General features: G+C 35.9%; 1 protein-coding gene across 2 annotated transcripts in view; it reads right to left on the reverse strand.

Moving 5' to 3' along the window:
* Positions 1-20,481, reverse strand: part of DGKB (diacylglycerol kinase beta) — a 337,113-nt gene that overhangs the window by 76,956 nt on the left and 239,676 nt on the right. For both annotated transcript variants that reach the window (XM_053956128.1, XM_053956122.1), the window contains one exon: positions 5,327-5,417. In XM_053956128.1, the coding sequence (XP_053812103.1) occupies positions 5,327-5,417 (91 nt within the window). The remainder of the gene's footprint in view (positions 1-5,326; positions 5,418-20,481) is intronic.

The raw sequence follows: 20,481 nt of genomic DNA on the forward strand, positions 1-20,481 counted from the left end.
CCCAAGTGAAATATATGTCTAGCTTCACTACAGATACTAGCAGAAAAACATTTATACTACCAAAATTTCTTTATCAATAACTAGAGTTTTTGTTTCCTTTTCCACCTAAATTTTCTGCCTTATGATTTTGCAATGATACTTGTAACTCTTGCAACTGAGTCCCTTCCACAACAGATGGAATACAAAGTCCCTACAGGCAGAGAATACACACACTTATGGAAAAGGGTCTAAGCAAGCCCCAGGAGCACAGAACATCAGACAGGTATTTGTTTCAATCCAAAGGCACAACAAGCATATCAGCATAGGGCTATGGCTGACTAGTGGCTTCTACTAATAAGTAAAATCAGTAGAAATGGGTACAACAATTCCTGATGCAACTGCAGCAATACTTATCCCAGAACCTTCACCAACCAGTACTCTGAAATATGCATCACTGCTAAGGGAAAACACATGATGTGGAGCTAAAGAAGAGGCATCAGCAATCTAAAATCTTTCTAAGACTTACTGGACACACAGAAGCAATCTTAGTCTATGGGACAGTCCCTTCAGTGATGGAATTATACCCATCTTGTGTCACTAGTGTGTATTCCTCATGCTTCCTATAGCAAGCCTGGACATGAAGACATTTTATACAAGTACATTTCTATGCTAAATCTGGTTTCCAATTATATCTTATAAAGAGACCATATTTTTGACTTCTGGAAAATGGCTCAGGGGTCTTAACATATCAGCCTGCCCAGCAATAAACTGCAGCGTTTTCTCAGGTGGTTGAACCCCAACATTTGCAAATACAGTTCGCCTGAGATACATTGGATGGGATGAACCTAGCTTAATAGCGTACACCTAGCCTTCACTGGCTATAATTTACTCAAGTTAAGTCCTCCTCTCTACCAACATTAGGAAGCTCTTAACTCATATAAAATATAGCAAAATACTGAAGAACTTCCACAGGAGAAAATAAACAACAATGTCATATTACTACAGTGGAAACTACAGGTGGAAAGCAAACCATCCAGTTCTATCATTAGTTCACTGAACCAACCAGAGTTGCCCAGGATTCATGTACTGGCACCTTGGCTAGAGGTGGATTAGCTTCATTCCTCACAACATAGATAGAGCATATCAATATCCTGACAAGTCATACAGACCACAGTGTAGAGCAGCATATTTTTAAAACATTTGATTCTACTCCTGCCATATTCTGCAAGCTTGTAGAGGATCCAGTCATCCATTTCAAATTGATTAAGGGTGTTATTTTGCAATTCCAACACACAATAATCAGGGAGAAAACTAGAAAAATAATTAAGCATGCCTCAGTAGTAGTCCAATGACATCTTGCAGCTTGCTGCTCTGTGGGTCACTGGCACTTCCCCTCAGCCTAAAACTTTATTGCAGCTTTGAAGAAGAAAAGCCAAGTACAATGCAAGAATCACTGTGAATAATTGTTTATTCTGAAACTTTCTGAGATCATTAAAAAAAACACCTGTATTATAATGCACACACATCTTAATTCTTCTAAGAAGAGCATAAATGTGGAGAGAGAAAAATTTCAACATTAAGATTTCCATTTCATATTTGCTCTTCAAGAATCAGATTTTAAACCTGTGGATTATATTTGTACAGGGAAAACTTTAAAGTCAAAAGGCATAGCTGAAAGTGAATTAGCAGTTGTGGTAACTACTATAATTGAAAGTGCAACTTTTTAATAGCACTTTTTTTTACAAGAATAAAGGCCTAGGTTGTCACTGTCATTTTTTGAAGCAAATTTGTGGTTTTCCCCAGTATTTTATATGTATTAAATACTAAGATGATTTATTTTGCTAAAAATTCTGCTCATGTGTATGCTCACTTACTGCTATACATTCTAGATAAACAGATATTAATTTCATAATTAAAAGTAATCTTGTGTAAATACCCTGCAGGCCTCAATGAATCAAACACATACTGTGTGTCAGGCCTCCCACTGTCTTCAAGTGGAATGTACTGGCTGGATAATTAGATAGTACATATTTTTTAACCTTATTTGCATGCATATTATATCTTTTGCACACTGACAAGCAGCAGTAACAACAAAAGTCAGATTACCACAGGGAATTCCCACAAAGAAGTCTTCATTTCTTATAATTTGCAGCCTAAATTAAAATAATTTGATCTTTGACAAGGATGAAATGTCAAGCAGAAGGGGGTCCTCTACAAGCCACGGCCTGTGGCTTCTGAAATCTGCCTAATTTATGTCAGTCACTTCTTAATACATATTTAAGTATTACACGAGAAAGATGATAAATATGCAATCTGACACCTTTGGTATTTCCCTGCTGTTAATTTATAAAGGTCTGGCGTCCCCCAAACTGACTGGGATTATTTAAATAAAAGAAGAATTGTGAAATAGGATGGTGCGGGGTCTAGCTTCCATTTTCACTCAATATTGAGCACAGCAGGTAGTACACTAAGACAATTATGTGAGGAGGCCTCAGAGTCCCCCAGAGATGAACAACTTTCTGGATTAGGAAAGGAGCATTTCTTTTGTTCGTACACAGACAAAAAGTTTGCCCTACAGGTAGCTCTGCATAGTTCTAACACATTCTAACACAAAAACAAAACACACATGTTCTGCTTCTTTTTCTTTTTATTTCAAATAATGTAATGATGCTGTTAAAAACAAAAGCATACTTTTAAAATGTGGAGTATGTCTATCTAGACAAAAAAAGAAACGCTAGCTTTTCTAACTCTTTTTGTCTTCTGGCCTCATTCACTTCTTGGGTATAATTGTTTGTACCTTATTTATCACATCAATTATTTTCAGATCATCTCTCTTTTGAGAAAATACATATCTATGCCTGAAAAGAGCTGATATTAAGGCTTTGCTGTGAAACCAGCGAAACAATATCAGGCAAGTGTATAGGAATGTTTTAAATTCCTTTCCCTTACCTGTTAACACCAGGTGGTATAGAAGGCTTATACTGCTCCCACTATGGTTTTACAGCATTGCAGGTATGGCCCATGCCACCCCTACTTACACTTCATCTATACCTACTCTCATTATATATCTTTCACATACCTTTCTTTTTTTCTTCTGAAGTGGAAATAAATTGTAAGTTCTCTGAATTGTAAAATCTTCAGTCTTGTTTACTGACACATTATTATTGAAAATAAATACTTAATTTTGTCCTAGGATTTGTTTGTTTGTTTGATTTTGGTTCTTTCCCTTTAGAACCTCTCCTCAACTTCTTACATCCGATTTTGAAAACAAAAATACATCTTGTTCTGGATAACATAAGAATGGTGTCCAACTTTGTTCTGTATCTCACACTCACACAAAAGAAAACATACAGAACACGAGTCAAGAACGTATGTCAGAAAAACCAAGCTTAATTAGGTTAGAAATCAAATACAAGGCTAAACAAATATTTGCCCAGAGAACACTTGATCACTTTCTAACAGCTCAGAGATACAGATGCTTAATCTTCTCAGGCTTTGTTCATTCAAAATTTGGCTGTAGAGCAAGCACATACATTGTGCATTTTATCTGGAGTAAACTGTGGTCCCATGCATCAACCTCCCATTTACGGTGACATCCCCAAGGGGCATCAGGTTAAAAATCAGACTAAAATGCTGATAATGTTCAAACAAGAACTACTAGATACAAGCATACTGGCAAGCATTGTAATTTACTCATTGTAAATAAATATGCAAATAAACACCTCCTAATAGTTCTTGTAAACTCTGGAAACTATGCTTTTTGTTCCTAATTGTGTGACTAATGGTAATGACTAGGATGGATGAAGTGAGTATTAAGAAACATGCCTCATATACTGGCAATGTAACACTTTGTTGGTAATAATACTTATTGACATGAATACATAATAATTACACAACTGATAGCAACAGCACCATGGACTTGTACACCTACTTGTTTGCTTTGTGATGCTAACATTTAATCATTCTTTGAATGGTTAAAATTATAAAGTTCACATCTTAGTATGTATCAGTATTAGTATTATATGTATGACTTAGTATTATATGTCATAATATATACATTATGATATAGATATCTAGTCTAGATATCAATATTTTATTGGGAAAGCCTGCTCTTCAATTTGTATTTAATCAAAAGGTACATTTAACTTGCAGTTTATTCAAATCTAATCAAACCAGATAAGCTTTTTTTCTAATAACTAATAAAATATTTTTCATGCTACATTTCCTTAAACTCACATGCGTGAAGCACTCTCTTGGGAAGAAAGGGTGATTTTTTTTGTTAAGTTTTTTTTTTCCTAAGGCTTTTGGTGGAGTTCTGTTTTATTTCTATTATATTTTAATCTAACACATAAGGAGCAGGTTTTCATTTCAAAGAGAAACATAACAGCATAACAGGCATGTGTGGCACTGCTGGTCTTACAGTTTCAGTCTCAGTATTCTCTGCTACTGTCCTGCTACCAGGTACATGGTTCCTTCAGATCATTTCAGACTTCACCCTTTAGGAGGCTTTGACTGGACTCTCATAGCTCCCACCATACATCTCTGAGTCCTCATGGTACTATACAAATACTCCATTGACACATGCAGTTTTCTCATTACTACTGGAAAGGAAAAGCACCATAATCCACTTGAAAAATGATTTCATTATTTAACCTAAATTCTCAGGTTTGTATCTTCACTCATTTCTCATTTTTCATGTACTTATTCATAAACATCAGATGCCCAAACAGTTTATGTAATTCAGCCACTTATTTTAGCAGCCATCAAAGTGGCAGTGGCACATTATTTTAAATTCCCATTTTGTCTGTATCCTGTGTCTTTTTAGTTAATGTTCAATGTATAATGGAAAGATGACCCCTTGTGCAGAGAGAAAAGCTATTTAATGAAGGGGAATAATTCAAAAAATATATATATATTCTTTAACCTTTATTCAGGAAAGTACGTACAATTTTAGGGAATTGAGTTTTAAAGGTTATAAAACCTTGGGACCTAGAAATAATAAGATTATTTTTTTTTTATTTTAATCCTGCAGCAGCTCTCACTCCCTGCAACAGTCTTTCATTTTTCCACCTGACCTAGCCACACTCCCTATTGATTTCTAATGTTATACTTCACCTCTTGACCTTGTCTACTGTATTAAGACTTCACTAATCATCAAACTGAACTTTGTTCCAGTGTGCAGGGCTACACTACAAATAGACATGATAAAAATAATATTTTGGAATATAGGGTCGAAATGATGTGCACTGCTTTGCCTTGTTGGATTCAGGCACTCTGCGCCCTTGCTCCCTGCATTTCAGCCAAACTAGTGACATTTCAAGGATAAAGGCAACAATTAGTTTCTTACTTCTATTTCTACAGATTCATGCAGCTTCTTACAGGTGGCTGAGAAAGTTTCCGAAGTGCCAAATTCAAAATACCAAAATTTGTTCTTCATTCTGAAACAAGAAAAAAAAAAAAAAAAGAAAAGAAAAAAAGAAATATCTTATTCACTATCAATATGTGACAAAAGTGATCATCCTGTCTTCCACTATAAGTAATGGCAAAGGCTTGGGAACATGTGACATCCCATTTGAAATAGATGAGCTCATAATTTTCAAAGCTTAAATGTTGGTGTCAAGTTGTATGATATCCCCTAAAGGGATAACAGGAATATGTTGAACTGACAGGTTCAAATGTACCTTTGACTTTTCTTTTTCAGTGACTATCAGAATATTTTTTGTCGCTTAACCAGTGACATGCCTCAGAAAAATGTATCGATTTTATTTCATGTCTTACTATATGATTTCCGATTCACAGTTAACATCTTTATCCTGCAGAGTAGTAGAATGTGCAAGCAGGGCAATCCCATCATGAAGAAGAGCCAAGAAAAAAATTTAGCTTGCCTTAAGCTACATTTAGTTAAATGTAAAGGCAAATGCCTATTGTAGATGATGGCAGATGAGATACTAGAAGAAAATAAAAATTCCAGATCTAGCAATCTTTAGATATTTTGCAGAAGGAGAGCTGTATTACCAGGTAATTCACTCATAGACACATTTTAAATGGGCAATGAGACCTGCATCTTGAAGTTCATTAACAGGTTCTACAGGAAAATAAAACTGGATTAAATGCCAGTAAATTGCTTAGTTTATCATGACAGCAGGCAGAATTTACACTTTTTCCTTTTTAAATACATAAAGACTGAACTTCTGTTTTACCAGATTTATTGCATACTGTTAAATACAATCAGGACACCAACAGCACCATTTCAAATAAGTATGTGTACTTTTTGTGAACTCCCATGAGTAATTATTATTCAGTAACAAAAAAAAAAAAAAAAAAGCTAAAGAACCACAACAAAAGACACTGAATTAGAATTCATTATTCCCACTTAGGAATCAGATATGAACGCAGTTTCTCCTCTTGTATAAACTGTTCTCTGACACAAGCATAGCACACTGTGCTTCTAACTTGAAAACAACAGAGTCTGCATGAGCTAGCAGTGGAGAAGAATGAAACAAAAATGTAGATGACTGTAAAACATGTCAAAAGTACAAATCCTACTTTTAATTACTTCAAATTACATATAAGGGACTACTTAACTGTTGTTAAAATCTACTTAATGACTCTTAAAATCACAAAGTAAGAAGAGGTATTGCAGTACTGGCCATTTCCAGAAACCTGTTTGTATAAGAGCCAGCAATTCCTGGTGCAGCATCAGAGGACTGTAAAGATGTCCAACCTGGCAGCCTACACAGAGTTGGGAAGAGAAGAGTAATAAGGAAATGACACACTTCCAGTTGAAAAATTTACAGGAATTTCCAAAGGCTTTTACACAGAAAATCTGGAAATATTTGTAAACTATTTTTGAGAACCTTCTCTCAGATAAATGGCATCTTCTCAAAGGAGCTCTAACAACCAGAAGGTCTCTGGCCTGATTCAGGTCCAGATTTCTCAAGTCTATGAATGGAAGTGATCCAACATACATTCCTTCTAAACCTGCAGTTTAGCTAGCACGCTGCCATACTGACCTGGGATCAAGTGCTCTACTTATACCAACTTATACGAAGAAATTTGGTAACCTTTTGTTTCCAAAGAAATGTGAACTAAGTCTTGAATTTCTATTGGGTGTCGTTGGAAAATATTGTTGCATCTATTTTCCCACTACTTCCCACATAGGGATGATCAACAATAAAAACAAACAAGCAAAAAACCCACAACCGACCAAACAAAAACAAACAATGCCCCCCCCAAATTAAAACCCCAAACCAAACAAACCACATTAAAAAAAAAAAAAAAAAAACAAGCAAAAAACCTTAATAAAACTAGAAGACCAACAAAACCTTGAGGTAAATATTCATAAAAATACTTTGTAATGTCTTTTGATCTTATTATTCAGATAAAAAAAGCCTATGTGTCTTCTCTTTTGATAGGCTTTCCTTTTGCTATTCAGTTACTTTTACCCCAAATGAAGAAAGAACCTTTTCTTCTTCTTTATTTAAAAGACTGCTTTAAATTGACTCATTTATTAGCACTCTATATAAAACACTCTTTGACTTGCACAAAGTTAAAATAGACACATTTTTGAGTCATTCAGAATATAGTGTGGCAAATTCAGGTATTTTGAGCTCAGCCACACAAAACCCAGCATTGGCAATGCACTCAAGGAATACTAGAAAATTTAGATCCATAAATCTCACCTTGTAGAATCTTATAATTGAAGATTAAGTAAATATTTCAGGTGAAGTTTTGATTTCTTGTAATTTAAATATAACCTATAAGAGTCTATCAGGCCAAAAAATGTATTGTGAACCTGTTCTCCATTCTCTAGTAGACTGTTTTTAAGCATAGAAAGACAACTTACTTGACAGCTTTTCAAATGCAAAGACAGATGTAGATACAAATAATTTTATGCTTCATTTTCAAATGATTTACCAATTTCCTTTACAAGCCATGAAATAGATTAAATTTTGTGGTTTTATTCAAATGCACTATATCTTTTACTGAACAGAGGATTATGTTACTTTTCATAGAGATACAAAATGGAGTTAAACAATGAACTCCAGAGAAATTATACTGAAATTTTCATAAGCAAGACAAGTTTTATTATTCTACTAAATATTACAATTTTCCTAATAATTAAAAGACCTCAACCTCTAGTTCATATCTTCCACTTACATTCCTGTTTCAAAGAGGTAAAGCTCATCTGCTTATCAATACAGCAGCAAACAGAAGATTAATGAACTATTCTTATGGCCACTCTAATTTCTTCCACAATTTAAGTAAATTTTAGATTGCTAAACAAATACATATTTAATGACAATTCTGCCACATTAAAACCATATGAAACTGAATCACAGGCTGCTGTCATGTATATTTTCTCTCTCCCAGAGGAAATGATTTAGACTTTTCTCAGCTTTTAATAAGAGATGACCAAAAATAAGTTTGAAGTCTGCTCCTTCTTTCTAACACTGGTTTTTTTAGTTTTTTTCACATGCTTTGAACTAAACTCCGAAAAACTTTACAATATAAATAAAACATCAATCATGATTGAAAGCTGACCTATCTTGCTATTGTATTACAATATGTCAAAGTATACAGTCTATGGGTATAGGAATGACAAAACAAAACTGTACTTCAAGAACCTAAACACCTTTTATGCAGGCAGTGTTCCACATTTTCAAGTATTGGTCAATCTGGTAAGTGGAATGATCTCCTTTAACAGTGATGAAAAATTTGGACAACAGCTGTGGGAGACTGAAATGTTAATGGTTAATGACTCATGCAATTAGCCATTTGCAAAAGCAGCAGGTGCTTTGCTGAGGCCAGGTTTGCATCCCCCAGCCAAAGGGGAGGAGGAGAAGTTTTGGGTGTATGGTGGTGAAACCTAACATACCAGGTGCAAAGGGGGTGAGCACTAGAGGAGGACCACAACAAACCAGTCTGTTCAGCAACAAGCCGGGGTTTGAGCCAAGTTAAGGAAGAGGCTGGTAAGAAGATCTTGCTATATGGGATAATTCTTTTTATTATGTCAATGTCCTCAGTTACATAAATTGCTCAGGCATAAAACTCTGGTTGTAGGGAAGTACCAGGACAGGCCTGAAGGTATTCATCCCTTCTGATGGGGAATAAATGGCTAAACCAAGCAGATGTGAGGAAGAGTTGTAGTGTCTTAGAAAATGTCATAAACCATCAAAGATCTCAGAAGTGCCCCCAGACTCATTTCTGGGGTCTTCCACCAGAGGATGAACATGATCCATGCTGTTTCCATAGACAGTGTTGAATTCCCACTCCAGGGGATGTACCTTGGGTTCCTACCTGAAACTGAACATATATCAACCCACTGAACTATATTTTTCAGGGGCTTCCTCACTCCTGACAGATCAAGACTGTGACCATCACTTCAACAAAGCAACAATCAAATCTCATCACTGGATCCACAGGTGGCAGTATCTATGTACACATAAACACTAGTCATTCCATGTCATTTCACTCTAATCTACCCAAGGGATCTGTTAACAAGAACCTCAGTTACTCTCACCTTCAGAGGCAGGTTGTAACAACATTATAAAAGCGGTAAAACTGCCCTTTCTTACAGCATTTCTATACTGTGGATAAATATCTGACTTAGAAACTTAGATATGTTTCTTGGAAAAGTTCAGACTAATATTTGGTAATCAAGGCAAAATAATCAAAATAGTCTGTGATATGGGTTTGCTCCGTTATCAGTTAATCAAAAACCCCCCTACTGCTAAAACTATTTTATATAACCTTTCTGATTAAGCAATTACAAGGCATGTCATTGAAAAATTGTCCTGTATCTAAATATGGAAATAGTAAATACTTTATTCAACACCTGAAGAGCATCTATACTTTGCAGTATGAACACTGTCAGAACATGTGGAACAATAGAACAGTAATGGGCTGCTGATAAAAAGGTCACAATAAAAGGAGTACCTTTAACTTAAGTAACAAATTCTTATTCTGGCATTTACGGACTTCACTTGGGGTAAGAGCTTATTGCTACATTTGCAAGTTTGTCACACTTTCTACCACATCCTATTTACACTTCTTATAGTTACTATTTATATTTATTATATTTATTTACACTTTATGCAGTGTCAAGCTTCAATGACTTCAGCTGAAATTTCTGCATCAGAAAATTTCTGTTATTTTTGAAAAATGTCAGCTGAAATATTTTGACCATTTTTGAAAACAATTGGATTAAAAACATGTATATTTGCTTATATTAAGAGTGTTTGATAACACACACTTTGAACTGCTTTAATACAGCTACACTTTCTGAGCAGAGATTTAAAATTTGGCATGAGAATGGCCTTGCATCAAGAATATTCCTCTAGCCATCTGTATGAAAATAAACACAGAATTTTACCATATTATGACCACTTGGAAATAGACTCTGGGAAGGCTTTATTTGCCATATTCTTTGGCAGAGAAACAACTAACTTTTGTCTCCAGTTCTGTCAACTTTTATCCTTTAATCTATATTAGAGATTTTTTACCCAGGAAAGTACTAGAATTCTTCAGTCTTCCAAGGTAAATTCCTTGAAAAGTCCACTGCCAGGAAGCAACCTCTAATACAAATCTGTGTAAGAATGTCTGCTCACGGACAAGCAGAACTTTAACTCCTCCAGAAAGTATATTGTTCCCCAAAATATAATCTCTTAGCACTGCTTTCTGAAAATACGTTTTTAAAGACTATTCTGACTTTGTTGCAGAAGTACTGTTTCTTTGTCAGTGAGTGTCAAGAGTTGATCTCAATCTGTATCATAAACTCATAGAATTTTCAGCATAAAGCTCCCATTCAAAGAGCAGCATTCACGAACAACAATGTGCAGAATGTAATGAATTTGAAAAAAAAAATTCTATGGCAGGAAAAAAAAAGTAGCAAAGAAACCATAAAGAGTAGATGCTTATCATCTCATCCACCAGAAGGCTCGAAGGTGCTCAGAGACACAGATTCATGCTAGGTATTTAAAAGGAACAGGTCTCTTTACCTTCCTTTTCTCCCCTGTTCACTCTTTTGTTCCAAGCAAATGTGGAATAATGTGTAGAACCACCTCTGCAGGGAACCAAAAATACCAGAAAGTGAACTGAAATGGAGGTATATTTCCACAGAGCAGAAACTATGAGCATTACAAAGGAAAAAAAGGAGAAAATGAGGAAAAGATAGGAACTTAATTTTGAAATGCATTGAAGTTCTGCAGCACTGAAAAAGGTATGATGATAAAGTACAGAAGAGAAGAAAAATAAAATAATCCTAAAGGAGGCCTACATAAAACCACATATTTCTTAAGGTTGACAATACAGATAATAAGGTCTAAAAATGAAACTAGAAATATAGGAAACGTCATGATGGGCAGAAAAGCTGAACATCTCTTCCAATATTCTGTCACTGACATTGGTTATTATTACCAGATACAACAGAGGATAGTATAAAATCCCATGTAGTATACAGCTGGGAATAATCTAGCTCTAAGGAAGATTTATTATTATTTATTATTCTATCAAATTGAAAAACACTACATTCAGATTAGACATAAAGAAGAATTCTTTTACGATGAGGGTGGTGAGACACTAGAACAGGTTGCACAGAGAAGCTGTGGATCCACCACTCCTGGAAGTGTTCAAGGCCAGGTTGGATGGGGCTTTGAGCAACTGGTGTAGTGGAAGGTATCCCTGCCCATGGCAGGGTCAGAACTGTATGATCTTTAAAGGCCCCTTCCAACCCCAAACATTCTATGATTTTAATTCGATTTGTGGACGCTTCTAAAGCAAAATGGAAGTGATTCCTAATGTATGGGGGAAAAAATGTATTTTTGGGAAAAACAAGCTTACTGAGGTATGTATGAAGTTGCTGCTTTTGGTTTAATGAGTTCCAGCCTGTAAGACATACATTAAAGAGCAAGTGATAGACATGCTCTTCTCTGGGCTGGCTGAATGGCAGGGCCCAGAGACTGATGGCAAATAGTGCCACATTCAGCCAACATCCCACCATTAGTGATGTTCTCCAGGGATCAGTGTTGGGCCCAGTCCCACCTATCTTTATTGATTTGGATGAGGGGCTTGTGAGTACCATTAGCAAATCTGCAGACAACACCAAGTTGGGTTGGTGTTCTGATCTGCTGGAGTGCAGGAAGGCTCTGCAGATGGACCTGGACAGACTGGATTGATGGGCCAAGACCAACAGTGTGAGGTTCAACAAGACCAAAAGCCAGGTCCTGCACTTTGGCCACAACAACCCCATGCAGCACTACAGCCTGGGGGCAGAAAAGCCAGAAAATGGCCAAGCAGAAAAGGAGCTGGGGCTGCTGGTTGACAGCTGCTGAACAAGTGTGCCTGAATGCAGCCACCGAATGCAGTGTGGCCAGATGGCCAAAGGCATCTTGTCTTTATCAGGAACAGTGTGGTCAACAGGACCAGGGATGAAATTCTTCCCCTGTACTCAGTACTGGTGAGGCCACACCTCAAATGCTGTGTCCAGCTCTGGGCCTCTCAATTTAGGAAGGACATTGAGGAGCAAGTCAAGGAGAAAGGCAACAGTTATAAAGGGTTTGGAACGTAAGTTCTGAGAGGAGAGGCTGGGGGAGCTGGGGTTGCTTAGCCTGGAGGAAAGGAGGCTCAGGGGAAACCTTATCACTCTCTACACTGCCTGAAAGGAGGGTGTAGCTGGGGGTTGTGGGGGGGAAGGGCTTGTCAGTGTCTTTTCCCAGGCAACAAGTAACAGGACAAGAGGACCTGTGTCAAGCTGTTGGACATTAGGGAGAATTTCTTCAAAGAATGGGTGATTAGATATTGGAATGGGCTGCCCAGGGAAGTGGTGCTCACCATCCCTGGAGGTGTTTAAGGAATGACTGGACAGAGCATTTAGTACCATGTCCTAGTTTGGTCATAGGCTGGACTCGATAATCTGATGATCTCAGAGGTATTTTACAAATTAATTCATTCTGTGAAGTAAAAATTTACAGCATATTATATGTCAGAGATTGTACTTTGTATTTCTGGTGATAGAAATATCTGTATACTTTGGATATTATCTAATTAAATACTCGATACTGTATAAAATAAATAAAATTTCAGCTGCTAAAAATATTCAGTGTTTTCTACAATTCAATATAAAGAATATTTTTACCTGGTCTCTCACAGTAGTTTTCAACAGACAACATATTTTCCATCTTTTCTTACAGTTCATAAATCTATTATCTAGGTAATTTTATACTTAGGTAAAAATGATTTCATTGCAGCACATAATATATATTAATAAGAATGTATGACTTTTTCTAATGTTCTTTTCTTTCTACTTCTGTCTTAACAATCATATAATTCCTGTTCTTCTTTATAATGAATCATACGCAAAGGTAAGGAAATAGCCAGTGGAGATGCACATCCATAAGAGATTTATGTGTGACTGGTATGATTTTAATAGAGACATCTTTGTCAATTTTTTCCTTTTTCCATTACCAACTGTACTTCTGGCAAATCTAAGTGTTAATCTCCTATGGCACAGAGCATAAGCAGAGGCCATATAGATAACTGCAGAAAAACTAAAATCCTCATAGACCAGTTCCAGTTTTACACAATAAATAACATTTTCACGTATCATAAAATGATACCACTCATGGTTGAAAAGCTACCCCATAAGTACTTACACCACTAAGTAATACTGTGAGATCATTTTCCCTGACATTTATCAGTTCTACTGCTGCAAAGCTGAATTTGACTCAATTTTCTGCCATGCTTTATAACAGTTCTGCACTGTAGCTCGCAGTTGTCCATGCAGTTGGGCTGCAACCTCCACTGCCCACCTGCCTGTCCCACTTTTTCCAGTTCTTTGCCCAATTTCCTCAAAACTGTCTCCAGCTCATTCCAGCGTAATTTTCATCCTTTGCCCTTGTCTATCCAGTTCAAGTCCTGCCTTCAGCTCTGGCCTCACATCTGGCCAAGAAACCACTCCTGGACACCTTGCCCTGACCATTTTCATAGTAAACATAAGCCATGAGAAGTTGCAAAAGGGCCTTGCAGTACTTAGTGACTGGGGTATAAAAATGCAGATGACATTTAATGTGGATAAATTTAAAATGATGCATAGAGAAAAATAACAAAATAATTCTAATTTTACAAAAAGGAATTAATTCTCAGTGACAAAGCCTAGGTTTACAAATAGCTGAATTAAACTTTCATCTCCACAGGGGGATTAATGGAGGGGGAGAAAGGAAATCACTTCTTATCTCAGGCTCCAACTATCCATTTGGATTGAAATATTCATACAGACAGTTCACTTCTGAATACCAGTCAATTCACACACTTCAGACAGGTACTGATGTTCCCAAATACCATCTGTTTTCTGTATATTTGCAGACAAGATGCAATGAATTCACTGGAAGCCTGTGCACTGTTTCCTGATTTTGTTGAGCTACACGTCAAAATGTAATTTGTTCAGGTATCTGAGAGAAACAGTAGACAGACCAGAAGTGCTCACTCTGCTAGGGCTACCACAAAAAAAACCAAAAAAAAACAAAAACAAAAAAAAAAAAAAAAAAAAAAAAAAAAAAAAAAACAAAAAAAAAAAAAACAAAAAAAAAAAACAAAAACCAAAAAAAACCCACCAACATAAGAGCAACACCAGGTTGATAATCATACCCACAAAGCCACAATCTTATGTGCTATGAAACCTGTTCTTTTTTTTATTATGATGCTTGCATAAGCAAGAAAGCTTGAATAATCTCCTTACACTTTAGACTCCAGCAAAGAACCTACTACTAACATCTATATGGAGGAAAAATTTATCCTAAAATACAAGTAAAAATTCCCATATGGAAGCATAAACAAAACACCCTAAAATTTTTAAGCTCTTTGGAGCATGTGCTAGGTGCTATAATACAGGAGGAACTTCGGAGTTGTGCCTCAAGTTGCTTTGTGGCAATATGCAACAAGATGTTCATAAGGAATAGAAAAAGTATTTTCTCCAGAGTTACAGAAAAGTGGCTTACTCAACTGAGACTAATTACTGGAGGTTAACTTACAGCAACTGTTACGAAACTTAGCTATTATAAATTGTGATACCTGACTAACATAATCTACAAGATATTTGTCAATGATAGAGGGTACTATTTCTGGTCTGTGACAGCAATATGTGTTTTAAATATGGATTTCTGATGCTTGCTTTTGAATATATTGTTTTATCAAATTTATTGGTAAGCCCAAAATATCGTTAAGTTTCTCAAAATACTCACTTTGGAAGTGTCTTCATTATAGCTGTGATTTAGTCTGTCATTTTGCTTCCCTAAATAAACATTTCTGTTACACTTAAATCCTTCATGTCCATTCACCATCATGAAGATTTCTGCTCTTAACATTTTACTTATTTTTATGCTTATATTTCTCTTCAGTTTCTTTCCCAAATTCCCCAGTCTTGGGAGCAGATGCTGAGGCACCAATGACTCATTAATCTCAAGAGCTTTTTTTTTATTATGAACAAAAATAAAGTCTATAAACAGTTCCACATTTACCAGCTTTGGTCATACTAGAGAACCAACAAAACTCATTAAACAAAAGAGGAAAAAAAAAAGGCAAAAAAGCCCTCTCTATATATATTAGAATAGACCTACTATCTCAGAGCAAGGACACAGGCCTCCACATTTTATTACATCAGAGGAAAAAAAAAACAATATTCCTTTCCCCCACCCACTAATATGGATATATAAAAACAGACATGACACTAGGTACACTAAGTAGTACATGTAAGATATTTCAAAGGTTCAGGGACAGGTTTGAAGGAAAAACGCTTCATTGGCTGCTTCACATGCAAAACTGTAACTCTGCTTTAGAAAACTAGCAAACTAACAATCATATAAACCAGTTTTGTTCCCCTGTAAAGCAGGGGATGGTATGTAATTAAATAATCTTTTTCTCTAGTGTATACTTTAAGTCACTGAAAAGCTGAAGTATCTCAATACTTTCTATTTGATTCCTATAAAAAAAAAATCCTTCCATTATCATAAAGTACTTAAAACACCATGCTTTATACCATTCCCAAGTAGGACACAATGAGAAGACTAGGTGAAAAGAAAAAGAAGCAAACCATCAAATGCTGTAAGGCAAACAATGAACATCTCTTCTGTGACCACACACAGGAGAAAATCAGACTGTGTAGAAGATCTTCGACTAAATCTTTCCCCTTATCATTCCTCCAGAAATATTTAAACCTTACAGGTTTAAACCTTTTTAGGTCAGACTCTGCCTCTTTGACTGGGACTCAAAGGAGTTCAAAATTTATTTTTCTACTGAGAGCTGGTTTACTGAAGAGTTTAGGAAGCCTCACCCATTTCAAGTGTCATCTCCTGATTCCACCTCTAAGGAGGAGGTGGCTTGTGTGGGGTTTCATTTGACATTACATTTCAGCATGTCAATGCATTTGTCTGCTTGTGAAGTAGGAGGACACTGCATTTCCCTCCAAGACAAAAGACATCTACTCAATGAAACTGAAGATGTGATTTACCAGGCCTAAGTAAACAGAATTTCTCTCCAGGCTTCATTGAGAGAAAGAACTGGTTCACCACTGGCTATAGTGAGAGCACTGACCTCTAGTTCATATGTGAACTTTTGAGTCCTAGATTAAGCTCTCTAATCTGAAACTGAAAACCTATCTATTGGGATACATCCCCATATGGACCACCAATTGTTGGCATTAGTGCTTGGCACCAGTCGATGGTGGATGGGAACTGACTGTCACCATCAGTTTATCATCTTACTCTAAGACTTCCATACCTCCTCTCCGTCAGGTCTCACAGGCAGCTCCTCACAGCACTGACTCCTTTTGTCTTCCTTTCACACAACCACCCAACCCTTCCTGTCCCTTGCACAACTGCCTGACCCTTACTCCTCACAGCCCTGCCAACTGACTCCAACTCCCCTCTTGACCACCCAATCCACTCTTTTATAACACCCATCCTTATTTGACACAGCTGTGACATATTTAAGGGCAAGGCTGTTGCTACTCTTTGGTAATTAGTACAGCTGCAACTCTTCAGGGGCAAGATTGCCTTCAGCACTATCTCTATTCTCCTACAATCCATCCTCCCACACCTATCTTGTTTCAAAACACTTAATCTAAATAGAGGACTGTCCTCCAAGCCATTCAACATAAAAGAAGTCTCATTATTTCTCACTTTACTCGCTAAAAGAGAATTTTCAGAACATATCCTTCCAAGTATTTTGGTAGAACAATGAATGTAAGCACTCTTATAGCTATACCACAGAAGCATCCAAGATCTGAACCCAACCCACCTGTGTTCCCTGTAGCACATTCAATACAAAAGGTAACATAAGCTGTCCCTTCACTCTAGTCTCACCTTCAAGGAATTTTAAAATAGGTATAGAACCTGTCTTTCTCTTAGGAAACAGATACTCTCTACCTGCTTTCCTACCAAAGGGTTAAAGCACACCTGCTAGATCTCAGGTGCAGATCATTCAGGAGACAACAGGGAGGTGAAATACCTGGAACAAGCTTCATTCTCTTTGTGGGAAAAAAAGTTCATAGTTGTTAAATAACTGTACATCACTTTCTATTTTGTAGACTAGGGTGAGATGAGTTTTGCTTTTAAAAGGCCACTGATTTTTTAAAAACCTGAAAATATTATGATTAATGCTATATTTGTGAGTCTATATTTTTAGGCAACTTTTTTTCCCCTGAAGATTGAACACAGTCATCAGCTGTGGTTAAAAATGCTGTTCTGTAAATGTGCAGAGACTTCAGAATGCATTTTTAGTGTGACAGAAGGTCTTTACTTAGTAGAAATCAAGACTTAGCATTGAAAATGCACATGGTAGCTGTATAAATAATAAATTCTACTACTATAATTACTTACCATCTTATCCTTCACAATAAAAATTTAGAAAACTTTCTACATTGAACAGCGCCTTAAAGGACAAGGCAGGTTGCCAGGCAGAGAGTAAAGCTAAAAGAGTATAGTGGTTTTGGTCCTCTGTACAAAGTTGTGTGACCAAGGATTGTTCCTCCAAAAACTCTGTTGGATTATCAGCAAATAACATTTATATACCCCGCATGTAATCGTTTCACTTGTTAGATGGCCATAGTGAGACCACTTATTCTTTAATCCTGTGCTCCATTAAAATTCAAAATATATGCAAACAAGCAGAAATCAATTAATTTTTCTAAAGCACATTTAAAATAATTCTGTAAAATGTTTCCTTATGTGCCTTTCATGGAATGTCTTTCTGATTATATACATTTCACTTTGAAGAAGTCTATACAGACCCCTTTGACAGGATTACAAAAAGATCACTTTAAAAAATCTGCCTTTCTAATTTTTTATTGTCATATGCTATAGGAATTATAAATTTAGCACCAATGTCTACTAGGATTATTTTCTGCACTCAGAGAATTGGTGAGGAATCAACCTTTATGGGTGATAATTCTAAGCTCTCAAGTCTAGTAATTAGACCTGTGCTTCTGCCTAAATTATATTTGTCTAGTTCAGTGCCTTTGATTTTACTTTTTACACTACAGCTCCATATTGCATTTCTAATCATTACTTCACCCCAGCTTTTTAAAATCTCTCACAGCTCCATGCTACCAGCTGTTGTTTTCTTTCCTAATGCACTTCACTTGCAAAGAAGAAAAAAAAAACATCTAAACCCAACAAAAACCTCCCAGATTTAGATTTCTTTGAACCTCATCCTTACTCACTGCTTTTCAGCTCATGAAATAAATGAGAGTAATCATTCTGTGCTTTAAATTCAGTAATACTTTAGGACTTAAACTTCTTAAGGAAATTAAACACAGTGAATGACAATACTGTTATTTGGGTTCATTGATCTGATTTCTTCCATTTTGCATAATTTGGACTCTATTTCAGTATAAAATTTCATCAATTTAGGTGAGATAACAATTTTATAGCTAACTAGCTAAGCTAGATCAAGCGACTCTTAAATGAAAGTTAAAAAGTATCTAATCTACAATTCATTCTAGTTCAATAATTTTATAGATTTAATTTAAAAAGTAACAACAAAAACCAACTCCCAATGACAAAATAAACAGAAAAGCTTATATTAAATTTTTTAAATCTTAATAACTTCTGTTATTTGACATACAGAAAACATCAGCTGCACAGCTTCTGCTAATATACATGCACAGCTTTTTTTGAACTGCAAATACTCAGTACAGAAATTGCTGTATCACAGTTTGCTGTAGTTACAGGAGAACTGTAGCTAACACTTCCACTAACACTTGCATAAAGTCACAGGAGTTAGCTTGCAAGTTTGTCTTGCTTTCAAAAAAATGAATTTTAAGAGTGCATTAAAGCCTAAAAGCCTAGCATCTAAAATAGGTCTGCAAAATGTATTCTGCCATAAACTTTTTAAGGCTGAAGAAAAGTAAAAGGCAAGTGAACTTTTTCAAATCTTTACAAACAATAAAGCTTAAAGAAACCATATATGGAGAAGTCTGTAAAACCATATATGGAGCAGCCTGTAAAATTTTCTGCTTGTGACTTCACAAAATCATGTATTAAATTCTTATATTAAAGCTTAGTGGGCTGACTACAAAGCACATACTTAAAATAAAAAATAAGTTCTATCAAACTTTTTCAGTTTTTCAACAGAGAACACACATTAATCCACCATTTTTCATTTTTATGTATATTGCAGAACTAGGATGAAGTATACACTGAAATTCTTAGCTTTTCCATAGCTCCTGGGCATCAGTTCACAAGCACAAAGAGGCAGTAAAAATTATCTTTGTGCAAAGTCCTAATGACCTCTACCTCACAATAATGCTATTTTTCTGTTGTTCAGGGCTTTTCCCAGAGAATGAGAAGATACTTGAATATGTTTTATTCCCATCAGTTTTCAGCTGTGTAGCATGGTGTGAAGGCTGAATCAGATGTCTCAACATAGAGTTAAGGACTTAGCTGGTAGGAGAAGTGGCATAAAACACATGTAGGATTTGAAATGTAACTTCCAGATTTAAAAGATACATATTTCCACATTTTTATGAGATCCCCAGAGCTGACTGTAATTCTAGTTTTCAAGTAACAGGTACATGTTGCTGTGTTATGATATAAGCAGCTTATTAACCAAGTCTAACTCTCTTCAGAGAAGGGAGTGGGAAGGAGTAAAAAAGCCAAGCCTGTTTCAAATCAACAGAGACTATTCTGTTAAAGCAGAACTGAGCAATGCTTTCTAAGGAAAGGTGTTATCTTTGCAAGTGAACTTCAAAAAATGTTCCTGCACAATTTTCCTAAATAGTAGCTATAGACTAAGTGTTGGGAATTAATATAAAATTGTGGCTTTACCTCTAAACAGGAGCATTATCAACATAGCAGCTCTGCTCTTGTAAGTTTCATGACAACATTCCAAAAAATGTTTTTGGCAACATGTTTTGTACAATTACAGCCCTAAAACACCTGACAGACGTTTGTAAAAACTTATGACTTTTTTTTCCAGACAGTTAAATAGGAAATAAAAATCATATTATTA

The sequence above is a fragment of the Vidua chalybeata genome, chromosome 1, assembly GCF_026979565.1.
Source record: "Vidua chalybeata isolate OUT-0048 chromosome 1, bVidCha1 merged haplotype, whole genome shotgun sequence".
Taxonomy (NCBI): Eukaryota; Metazoa; Chordata; class Aves; order Passeriformes; family Viduidae; genus Vidua; species Vidua chalybeata.